The sequence below is a fragment of the Python bivittatus genome, unplaced genomic scaffold (assembly GCF_059951505.1).
Source record: "Python bivittatus isolate LINGU-HERP-01145 unplaced genomic scaffold, Pbiv_v1 ctg000700_np1212, whole genome shotgun sequence".
NCBI lineage: Eukaryota > Metazoa > Chordata > Lepidosauria > Squamata > Pythonidae > Python > Python bivittatus.
Window position 1 is genome coordinate 26,229,124 of NW_028277098.1, and position 12,426 is coordinate 26,241,549.

Genomic DNA, 12,426 nt, shown 5'->3' on the forward strand with positions numbered 1-12,426 from the left:
CTACATATCCCCAATATTATATAGGAGCACAATATGCATTGTTTATTTAGTGAATCACTAAAGTTTTGCTGAAGATTATATGTAAGGATTCTGATAATTCTGAAGTACTGTAAGCTAGAATTGAAGTATATTAAGTATAAGTACAGAGGGATATTCTTTGATATCAGTTAATGCCATTTATGTAGAATAAATATAACATTATTTCATTTATTAATATAAAAATAATGCAACATTTAAAGTGTTAGAAGGCAGTGTTTACTTCCAGCAATTATGAGCACAACCATTTTGTAAATACATTATCTATTGTCAGTGCAATTGCATAGTTTTAGGGTGTGGTTCTTGGCCTTATGATTCCAGGAGTCATAGGATTGATTGAATTTTACCTGTCATTGTTGGAGAGGTCTCTGACCTTTAACAATTAGCTTTGTTTTTTTCTTTCTGGCATTCCACCAGCCTCCAGAGTGTTTCCAAGATCTGGAACATCTGACCACAGACAGCTCCAAAACAAGATGTGGCAGGTGGTAGCCCAGGCAGAAGTGAGGACCTGTTGGATTCCAAGGTTTCCCAGGCCTCAAATACTTACAGCATTTAAACCAGCTTTCCTATTTTTGCCCTCGGGTAAAAATTTAGGGATTGTCAGAGTGTTCCAGTAAGAGCTTGACTTGCTTTGCCCATTAGATGTGGCCAAATGTTCTGTCATTTTGGCTATTCTGATTTTGAAATAAGCCATTCTGAGGATTCTGGAAGTTTCCAAGCTTGGATGGCCTGTTTCAAGATCAGGATACTTCCAGAATATCCTGTTCAGAAATATTCTGTTCAGAACATTCCATGATGGGCACAATTACTTCCCATATTGAATATTTATCTGGGAAATCAGAAAGTTTTATATATTTTTAGACTTCCTATAGCTGAGTGTGCATGTCTCCTTGTAACTGTTTCATTATATCATCACTGAAACTAATTTTTGTCCAAGATGTAAGAAAATGCATTTTTCACTTAATTAATCCAGTATTTCATAGGTGACTAATAAAATACTCTGTACAGTAGTCATTGTGGCAAGGAAGCACTTTTCCTTAGAATAGTTAGAAAAAGGACTTTAATTTTTGGAAGTAAACATTGAATTAGTTGAAAGATTAAATTTCATTTTTCTAATTTTCTATCTATCTAGCTCTAGTCCTGTTGTTAAAATAATCAAACACATTCCAAATAATGTGTATGATAATAGGGTTTAGATTCAGATTCAGATTGTGATAGGAAAATACCTTATTTCCTTCTCCTCCTGCACCTACTTGAACCTCATCCCAATAATCAGTCTTAGTCGCAAAATATATTTCCAGAGGTCACAGCTATATTTCTGACACTGGTGGAAGACCCAAAACTTATATTTGGTAATACCGTAGCATTGGTTATACTTGAAAACTTTATAATAGTTCTGTATAATCTAAGCAAAGGATTTTACAAAATCAGCAAGGCATGACAGCATCTATTTTCAAGGAAGTCACAGCCTTTATTGATGCCAATAGTTGATAGTAATATTGACTTGAGCGCCAAATATAAAATGATTTTCAGAGATGGTGTCTTGTCCTGGTTTAATAGGTTTTGCTGAATCACATATCTTAGCTGAGCTGGTGATATTTTTCAACAGAAATTGTGCACAATACAGATAAAAGTATTTCAGTAAAATACAGATTATTGAATCCTATTGACTTAGTTGGGAAAATGAAGTTGGATCTTGGTAGCAATGGATATTTTTGACTGAGCTCAGAATAAGTAAGAGCTTATAAATGGTAAAAAGATACACTGAGCCCTAAGCAAATGCTGTAGTATCACCTTCATTGCGTTGTTCTTTGCATCCCAAAATAATCAAGGGTAGAAACACTTTAAACTGAATAAAACTTCAAGTATGAACATTTGTAATAAATGAAAATGTATGCTTCTAGTTGAAACAACTGGGAATTCCAGTTCTGTTGGCTAGACTGGAAATTTCAAAACATTCCAGAAGACATTAATGTAATGCTGCCAAGAAAACTGCATGAATATGGTCACCAGGAGTCAACCTTGACTCAGCCCATTGTTATCCTATCTCCCTGAATCATTTGCACTTACATTTATTTAAATATATGTTATGCAGTTACACTGTGAACATGTGCACTGCCTTTGTTTTGTGTATTAAGTCTATACATGTAACTTCATTGAAAGAGGGTGCATAAGATTTTAAAAATTATTTTTACATACAGTCATATGAAAAAGTAAGTACACCCCATCTTTTTTTTTCTTTTTTAACATAGGGGGACATACCAGTATTTTATCTTCATTCAAACAGTATATAAAGATAAAGGTGATATAATTGAACAAAAAAAAACCTATGAAAAATTGACTTTGCAACCATTTATTCAACAAAAAATTAAACAGACATGCCATTTCCTTTTGTGGAAAAAGTAAGTACACACTTGGCTCTAATACCTGGTATTATCCCCTTTGGCAGAAATAACCTCAAGCAGGCATTTCTTATAACTGTCTACCAGTCTCTTGACATTGACTGGGAGGATTTTTTTCCCCATTCCTCCATACAAGTATTTTTCAGTTGTGCAATGTTTGAGACTTTCTTGCATGTGCACCCCATTTCAAATAACTCCACAGCATCTTGATGGGATTTAGATTTGAACTTGGGCTTGGCCATTCCAGAATCTATTCCAATTATTTTTTTTTTCCAGGTGGTTGAGCTTTCAGTCTTATAACAGATGGTCTCACCTTATACTCAAGAACACTCTGGTACAATGAAGAATTCATAATGGATTCTGTGATGGTGAGCTGCCCAGGCCCTGATGCAGCAAAGCAGCCCCAAACCATCACATTTCTATCACCATGCTTTACAGTTGGTATCTGGTTCTTCTGGTGAAATGCTGTCTTTAATTTTCATCAAACATGTCTTCTGTTACTGTGGCCAAATAACTCTATCTTTGTCTTGTCTGTCCAGAGCACATTGTTCCAAAACTCTTGGTCTTTGCCTAGGTATTCATGAGCAAACATTAGTCTTGCCCTGATGTTCTTTCTGGACAGCAAAGTTTTCCTCCTGGCACACCTCCCATGTAGATCTTCTTTCTAATGGTAGACTCATGCACTTCAACCTTAATAGTGGCAAGAGCTACCTGTAGGTCACATGATGAAATTCTGGGGTTCTTAGAGACTTCTTTCAGCATCTTGCATTCTGCTCTCAGGCTGAACTTGCTGGGATGACCTCTCCTGGGCAAGCTGGCAGTTGTCAGAAATCTTCTCCACCTGTAGATGATCTTGCTGACAGTGAAATGATTGATGTCCAGTTGTTGGCAATCTTTTTAAATCCCTTCCAGACTCAGGGGCATCTATAACCTTCTATCTGAAGACCTCAGAGAGCTTTTTTCATCTAGGCATGGGGATACCACACACTTCAACAACAAAGAGCAAATCAAACTAAATGTCTGAGGTTTAAATAAGACAGGTTCCTCCCAGATCCTCTCTAACCATGTTCTAATCATTTGCACCTGATCTGGTGCACCTGATTCTAATTTTAGGTATTTGCAGTAGTGATAAATGTAGGGGTGTACTTACTTTTTCCACATGCAAAATTTGCATTTATGTGTATTTATGCAATTGGCTACAAAATGTAAATAGTGTATGATATTTGTTATATCCCCTGTATTAATACTGTTGAAATGAAAATAAAATATCTGTACATTGAAATACATTGAAGAAGTCAAAAATTTAAATGGGGTATACTCATTTTTTTACATGACTGTATGGTCTACCTTGTATGATTCCAGGCAGTTCATAATAAGAAAAACATACATAGCATAATACATTGAACTATTTTTGGGGCTGTTGGTCATCTTTAAGTAGAATGCTGGGGGCCACTCTCAAAAAATAAATGGGGTCAGAACAATAGCAAAAATTGGTTTAATGTATTTTAAAATTAAATGCAACTAACTAATTAATATGGTTGCATGGTTCTCATTATTTTTCCCTTCTGTCATTTTAAACACGACAATTTGGGAGTATCTTTTGAAGAGACCTAAAGTCTTCATTAAAGTTTTATGATATTCCAGCTTGTACAGCTCTGAAGACAGATCAGGTATTCCATGAGTAATTATATAAAAGGTTTCTAATTTTAAAAATGTTGATTCCATTACAACTATGCCTACAAAAAATGTGTTTAATTTTTCCTCTTAGCTTCACTCACTTTGCATCACAAACCTGTTCATGCTAGTCCTACCCAGCAAGAACATAGGATGCAAAAAGAAAAAGGTGAAGTGTAGACATTAGCCCTAATGGGAAAATGGGCTTTGCTTATGTTCTTTGCAAGTTCAAATATAAAAAAAAAACCCTTTTATTTCAAAACAAGAGTAGATGTGAGGGGAGATCCAAATCAGGAAATGGTCAAATTATCATTACAAATAGTCAAGCCAGTACAGTGGTACCTCGGGTCACGAACTTAATTCGTTCCGCGACTCTGGTCACGACCCGAATCAAATTTTCCCATAAGGTTCAATGTAAATACGGTTAATCCGTTCTGAACCATATGTATTTTTTTTTTAAACCACAAAAATATGACACAAAGCACAGTACAGTACACTATGAAGAGAGAGAACGCTAACCTTGCTTGAGGCGTGGAGGACAGGAAGGCGGGTGGGGAGGCGGTTATTGTTTGGAGGAAGAGTCCCCCTCCCTACAGGAAGCCACAACCACGTGTCACAGCAGGGAAAATGGCCATGGATCCTGTTCATCACCTGATGCGGAGTTCGCGAATGGAAGCAAAATTTTGCGAGCGGTGCTGTTCGTGACCTGAATTGCTCGTGAACAGAAGCGTTCGTGACCCAAGGTACCACTGTACTTTTAATTAAAAAAAAATTCAGTAAGATGTAAGCTTAGTTGCTCTGCTTCAACCCCTTATAAGGCATAATTTGTACTGAACAGTAGATACTGTAGCATCACCTGTATTTGTTGGTAGAATTCTTTTCTGTTATCATTCTAATGTAAAATATATTTATGTTTATTGTAGCTGCTAATTGTCTACAATAGATGGCAGCGCCTATCTGTCCTTGGCTGATTTTAAAAGCTAAAGAGGATCAGATTTGGATTGGGGCTACTAAACTGGAAAGTCAAAAATACATCCCAGAAGAAGGCACTGAGAAACCTCTACAGTACAGTTGCTGAAAAATCTCCTTATGGATATATCTGTGTGTGATCACTAGGGGTTGAACTTGATTCAAGAAATCATTATCTTTAGCAATCAATTACGTGAAAGTAAAACATATTTAATTGTAGCTGGCCCAGAATGTGACAGCATGGATAGTTATGTGCATGCCATGGTATGCCCATGTAACACCTTTGTTCTGGGAGCTGCATTGACTACCAGTAGGTTTTCAGGTACAATTCAAGGTGCTGATTATCACCTACAAGACCTTTGGTGGCACAGGATCTGGCTATATGAGGGACCACCTGTCTTCTGTAGCATCTGCCCATCCTATTAGATATGACAGAATTGCCATGCTTTGGGTTCTGTCAGTTAAACTCTGTTATCTGATGGGACCCAGGAAGTGGCTGTTGCAGTGCCTACCCTCTGGAACTGTGTCCACCAGAGATTTATATTTCCCCTAATTGACCTCATTTAAAACCTGTTTTTGCTTTGGGCTAGGTTGGTTGGTGGGCCCCCTGTGACATGTTATTATGTGAGAGAAGGTGTTTGTTTTGTTCTTTGCTGGATGTTCATCATTTTTTCTTTGTCACATGCTTGTTTTCATCTATTTTTAATATTGTACACTGTTCAGAGACATGGGGTTTGGTAGCCTTGCAGATTTGATGATGATTATGTTTAAAAGATATTAATATAAGTTCTTAACCAGAATTGCCTTGGTGTAACTAAATAATCCTTAGATGGAAGCGTCTTTATTCTGGCACAGAAATCTCTTCTATACTTTTTTTACTGAAGAAAATTGTATGTATCTTCACATATTTCATGAAAATATATGAAGGAAAAAGGTTGTGTTGGCCTTAAGGGAAAAAAAATCCTATAATCCACAAAGGAAATATCTGTATTAAATCAACTGAAATGTTATCAAGGCTTCATGCTTTCAAATTTCTTAGATTTCATTATCAGGTTGTGTCATTTAAATCCAGATTTTAAAAAATGAGGAATCTTCTCACTATACAAGTGAGAAACAAAGTAGAAATCAATGTAGCAGTTTTTATATTAACAAAACTGGAGATAATTTTAAGATATTTCATGAATTAACAAATTCAAAGTCATACAGAATATACCTTTTTAGTGGCGGAAAGGAATTCACTTCCAATAGCAGAATCCCAGCAAAGATCACATGAAGTCCTGGTTACTGCAAAATGGCTATATTCAGTTCCCATGATGTTTGCTTTTCTAAACTAATTTTCAAAATCAGAGATTGTATAATGATGTTTCAGCCTATTTTTCAAATATTTACATTCTTCAAGGAATATCTATTATACTGATTTCTTCTTCTTGTTTATCTTACATAATTTGTGTTGGTAAAATTTGAGCAGAATAATTGTTGATAATTCCATTCACCGGGTGAAAAGAATAATAATAATTTATTAAACCGGTATGCTGCCTGTCTCTCAACAACTCTGCAAGCGCGATGAAGTGAGGGGTCTCACTTTCCCTTGCCAAAGGCCTGGATAAAGAGCCAGGTCTTCATGGCTCTTCTAGACAACAGCAGAGTGGGGGTCATCTGGATCTCAAGGGAGTCTTGTTCCAGAGGGCAGGCACTGCAACAGAGAATATAAGACAGCTGAGTGGCCTGTGATATGAAAGATATGCCAGCCAGCATTGATCTTTGTTTTGTAAACACAATTGATTAGGTTCATATTTATAAGCTTTGCTGCATTTATCAGATGGCAATACTACTTGATCATGTGAATTTGAGATCAGGTTCTAGTGTTTTGTGTTTGAGCCCTGCATAGACCAAGTGTTGGGAATTGTTAGGGTTCATGGTTCTCTTTCTTCCATGCCCTGTGGAAGCCTGTGTAACCATTTGCTTTTTGCCTTCAGGAGAATGTTTCACATCAGAGTCCCAGAACTATTTTAGCTCTCAGTAATCTGTGTAAGAGAAGCTAGCATTAGAACAGATAACTAGCGTAATCTTAAATCTCTAGAGCATTTGCTTTGGCAGAAATCTAATCATTTGGTGAGAGTTGGGAAGCAGGGTGGAAAATTTGCTTTGGAAGCTGGCTATCTTGGGAAATCAAGTTTAAGAAAAGGTAAGGAATAAATCAGTTCACAGTAGTGGAATTTCCCTCTATACTTGCCTCTGTTTTTCAAATAGCATTTTAAGTGATACTTTAGCCTAGTTTTAGTGTTCTACCATTGTCATCCCTGAGACAAAATATACATATAATTCTGTTTCTTTAGTTTTTTGTCAATGTCTGCCTTTTTAGTAATGTCCAGAAATACAATTTGCATACATGGTATGAGGTTCTTAGAAACCAATATAGTCCGTATTTCATTCTGAACAGAGAATCTGCATGTTCATGTTCAATATTATACCTGTACACAGCCCAGTACATTTCTGCTTTTTAATATTTTATTCTTTTCAATAACCTAGAAGGTAATAGAAAAGCCTTACTATGATACCAGCAGACAGCATTCACAAGATGTACATTTCTTTTCCTTTTTTTCTTAAGTTTGAGTCATGGGAGATGCTTGTCCTTAAGATTTTCAGGTATTTTTGATACACTTGATTCTATCATTTCTACTCATCTGACAAGGTGCCTGAAAGTTAGACTGTAGTAGCAGTCAGTTAGAAATTGCAAATGATTCTGCTCGCAGATTTTTGTAAGTGCTTTGGCAGAAAAATCATGCCGTCTTGTGTTGAGATCATTTATTGTACCTGTTGACATTTTCCTGAAGGTTTGCACTTTTATTTAGGAATTAGCAAGTAGTATTCTTGCTTTGTTTACAGCATTTTAGATTGTGACACTCTGGGGTGGGGTTGGAGATGAGGAAAAAAGAAAGAGGGGAGAGAACAGGCAAGTTATTTGGAGAGAAAGAGATCTAAGCGTTATGCATCTGATATTTAAATACAGTATGTAGCTAACAGTATGTTTTTGCCAAACCAGAATTTCCTGTGGGTTCTTCTCTTTTCCTCTTCTTTTTCTTCTTCCCTCCTTGATATGTAGCAATAATCTGCACTATTCTGGTATACCTAATTTAAGAAATATTCAGCAGTGACTATAGATGCTGGCTGATAGTCTTCAACCACTTCCAAGTTTTTAAACTATAGCCAATATATGAGACTCCTTTTAGCATAAAGAACAGAAAACACTTCAAACTAATATATACAAAAATTCTAGCTATGAAGTTTGTCAAAACATACTTTGCATTTAATCATTGATCCTTTTGCATTATGATTGCATGCTGAGAACAAATTATCTTAACATTTCAAATACAGTAAATAACATTTTGGATTTACCCTATTCACAAGCAAAGCATGATGTTTGTGTGATCAATTATAATAGCTTAAAAGTATGAGTGGTTTTTAGAATTATGTATGTTGAGAAATGAAACTTTAATAGCAAGTTCAACCATAAATTTAGTTGTGCATGAAGCTAGAAAACATACTGCAATCTTATAAAAAACTGGAACATGCATATTTTCTAAACCTTTGTAAAGTGACGTACAAGAAAGTACAAAAAATCTTAAATGTATTTTCAGGGGCAAAAGATTTGTCAAGAGCAGTATATATACTTATATCTATATATGGACTTCTTTTCTCTCAATAGCCATAGATTGTAAGCAAAAAAAATCAAGATCAAGATCTGGAAGCAAGAAAAAAATTCTACCATTACCTCATGGTGCTGATGAAGTTTACATACTCCGGTGCAGGTATATATAGACATATAATGAGTTAATTAGAATAATAGTTTATTAGAGTTTTTATTTGAGTAGATTTATATTCTGTGTATCTGCTTGAGATGAATAAGAATATTAACTAAATGACTGCCAGTATTTTAATAATACAGATTTAACCTAAACAGAAGAAGACTGGAATACTTTTTGAGTCTATGGCATATTGCCCCATGGTTTAAGATATAGATATGTCATTGAAAACTCATGATTGCGCAAAACCAGCAAACTTGAAGTTTTGGCAAGTTTCAGTTAATATTTGATGAGAACAAAAGAGGACATGAAGAACTAATAATGCTGTGAACAAGTGCAGTAGTTAAGCATCATCATCCCTGCCAGAGTCTTCCAAGATTTTGGTAATTTTGTACAAGATTTCTGCACTATTATTTAACTTTACTGGGTGGAGCAGTACTGTTATTGTACTAGGTGAAAGCAGTAGCGGTATATTTTGAACTCTGTGCTACTGCAAAGTGTTTTAGTCTATCTCTTCATGTCAAAACAGAACTTTCCAACAAACCCGCTGATTCGTTAATTTCTAAATCCAATTCATGGTACTAGTTATTAACTACATAAAGTCCTAGTTCTGAGTCTAGCATACTTTAGGGAGCATTGCAGTTTTATTCTATAATATCTCAGGTTGTTGCATTCTATTGCTCACTTTCTCTTCCATCAACAGTGAATGGCTTGTTGATACATAGGATAAACCCTTTAGTTTCTCTTAAAAGATGCACTTTTAAAGGCTGTTTATTTGTTTCAGTCTCAATGAGAACAGGTATGTATACTGGGCTCTCACATGACTTTCTCCTTGGGAGAACAAGAATTTCTGACAGGACCCAGGAAATGGGTCTTTTCTGTCACAGTGTCTGTCCTTTGAACCCCCCCCCCCAAAGTTTCGGTTGGCCCTGATCCTGTTGGCTTTTTGGAAAGCTTTAATGACCAGAATGTTTTCCCAGGCATAAGGGTGGGGAAGTTATTTGAGCCCATGAAGTGCTGTTAATTCTTGTTAGATTAGTTTTTGTCCTTGGTTGCTATTATACTTTTTTATATTATCGTTTATTCTGTATATGGAATTTTTACATTGCAATGGCCACCCAAGAATTGCTTTTGTTAAGATGGGCAGCCATATAAATCGAATGAATGAATGAATGAATGAATGAATGAATGAAATTTATAGTATTACCCTGATAAAGTGATTTATCAGTTAGAGAGAGAGATTAGGTGGTCAAGAAGGTACTATATTGCACTAAATGCGGTTTAACTTTGTACGCTGGTTATTTTCTAGCTGGTTAGTAGAAATAACCAGTATCCTGTTGAGTGAGATATTTTTCTTAGATCTTAAGGAAAATCATTTTCATAGGTAGAACTGCACCTTAGACATTTTAATGCACCCATACTCCAGTATGCCAAAACCCTTACTCATGAATATTTCTACCTTGTCTCAAAATTTATCTAGATTTATCATGTTTTTGATATATCCAAAGATGAATTTTTTAGGGAAGAAAGCTTATCGCTGATAATGATCCATTAACCATGAATTATGTACAAAGATAAAATTGGGGTATAAAATTGTAGCAATTTGTTTATGCATCAAGAACAGTTTGAATTTGAAATAAAAACTGATTGTATTAACATACACAAAAGCCATATTTGGACAATCTGTATGCTAAGACAAGCTTTCCTTTTGTTATTTTGTGAAATCACTATACTGGATACAGAGTTGCTTAAAAACATTAATGTACTTTGTTTGGATCATTTAAAAACTATGTAGGTTTTGTGGTCTAGTATTTCGAGGACCCTTGTCTGTTCAAGAAGATTGGATAAAGCACCTGCAACGCCACATTGTCAACGCAAATCTTCCTCGGACTGGGGCTGGCATGGTGGAAGTGACATCACTGCTTAAAAAACCTGCCTCAATTACTGAAACTTCATTTTCTTTCCTGATGGCTGAAGCAGCTTCATAGAATATGGAAACACTTCATATTGCATTGGATGTACATTTGAAATCCTTTTGTTAGTTTTTTTAAAGTTAAATTATCTGTTTATAAAATTTGAAGCCGGAAAATGGGAGGGGGGGAGGAGAATGACAGTTAACATCCAAACAATTGAGTACTTAAAACAGTTACCGTAAGTAGTCTTTATATTTTATATAGGGTGGAAGATGTATTTTTAAAGTTTACTATGTTTTTGGGTCAATTACTGTGTTCACTATTGATACAAACCCATCACACGTAAGCAGATGTTTTTAAATTGTTGCACATGGGATCTTAAGATAAGTTTTATGAAATGAAAGCATTCTTTACAGTGTTACCAGAATCAATGCTTTGTTTAAAAAAAAAACTTGCTTAGTAAAATATTTTATTTTGTTTGTATGTATGTAGTGTTTTGTACAATACCAAGAAATGCTAATGCAATTTATTAAATTTAGGGCATTAAATATCATGTACTTCATAGTTCAGGAGACTGTTCCATTCAAATAGGGCAATTAGTACTATTTAGCTGTGTATGTGTTTTTTAATCACACAAGACTTTTTTACTAAAAGTGGAGGGAAACTTGTTAAACAAATTTCTAAAACCTATGTATATAATACTGGAAACTATTTGTGGTAAGGAAAGATTCTTTACTTCACTTGCATTTCTCACTGACAATAAAATGGTGCATCCATGCTACCTCCAACTTTGTCAGCAGTAATGGTATTTACCCTTTCCATTTGTAGCATCACATACTCATGGTTTTCTTTATTGTAGAACATGCTAATGACATTATTTCTTTATGCTTTGCTTGAAGGTATGTTGCTTATACAAGTCATTTTGCTGCCTTTTATTTAATACTGTAGAAATGTACTAAGAAGCATTGCTCACTACATGGCTTAGGCTAAGCTGGCCTTTTTGCAGTTGTTTTTAAATAAAGCATAACATCATTGAACACAAATAGAAAAGTTTCCACATATGAAGAGAATGTTTACAATTTGAATTTTAGAATTTGTTTTGGATGTAATTATATGTATGAAAACTGTAACACTATGCTCATGCTAAGGACCTATTTACAGAATTATTAAAATAAATGTGCTGTGAGGATAGAAAATATGGTGCAAGTGTCTTGATCAAAATTACTATTGGCTGTTGACAAAAATGTCACTTTTCAGCAGATAAGCAAATTCCTCTTTGAAAACTGGTTCTGTAATGCAAGTAATGTTTCATTTTATTCATGTAGGGTGATTAATACTGTAGTTAAGCCAAGGAAATGCATTGATATTGTTTTGCGTGTAAATAAAATTATAAAAGCAGTTGAGATGTGAGGAGTATTTTGGTGGAGAATATACATACCTCACAGCCAGTGAAATTGCTTTCCTCATGGTATATCTCCTTACCAAGACTATATCTCTCTAAATAAAAGGTTAAAAGAAAACATGATATTGTCTGTAATGTGAAGTAATTCTTATTCTGCATTACGCACATGATCTAAAGTTGACTAGTCTCTTTTGAATTTAAACCTTAGAAAGTTTTAAAGCAAAATA

At 35.0% G+C, this 12,426-nt stretch overlaps 1 protein-coding gene across 3 annotated transcripts in view; it reads left to right on the forward strand.

Annotated features, from left to right (window-relative positions):
* The window catches only part of ZNF644 (zinc finger protein 644), a 49,814-nt gene extending 37,821 nt beyond the window's left edge, over positions 1-11,993 (forward strand). For all 3 annotated transcript variants that reach the window (XM_025173205.2, XM_088128539.1, XM_088128541.1), the window contains 2 exons: positions 8,788-8,890; positions 10,680-11,993. In XM_025173205.2, coding sequence (XP_025028973.1) covers positions 8,788-8,890; positions 10,680-10,872 — 296 coding nt within the window. In that variant the 3' untranslated portion in view covers positions 10,873-11,993. The remainder of the gene's footprint in view (positions 1-8,787; positions 8,891-10,679) is intronic.
* Positions 11,994-12,426: the final 433 nt, after the last annotated feature.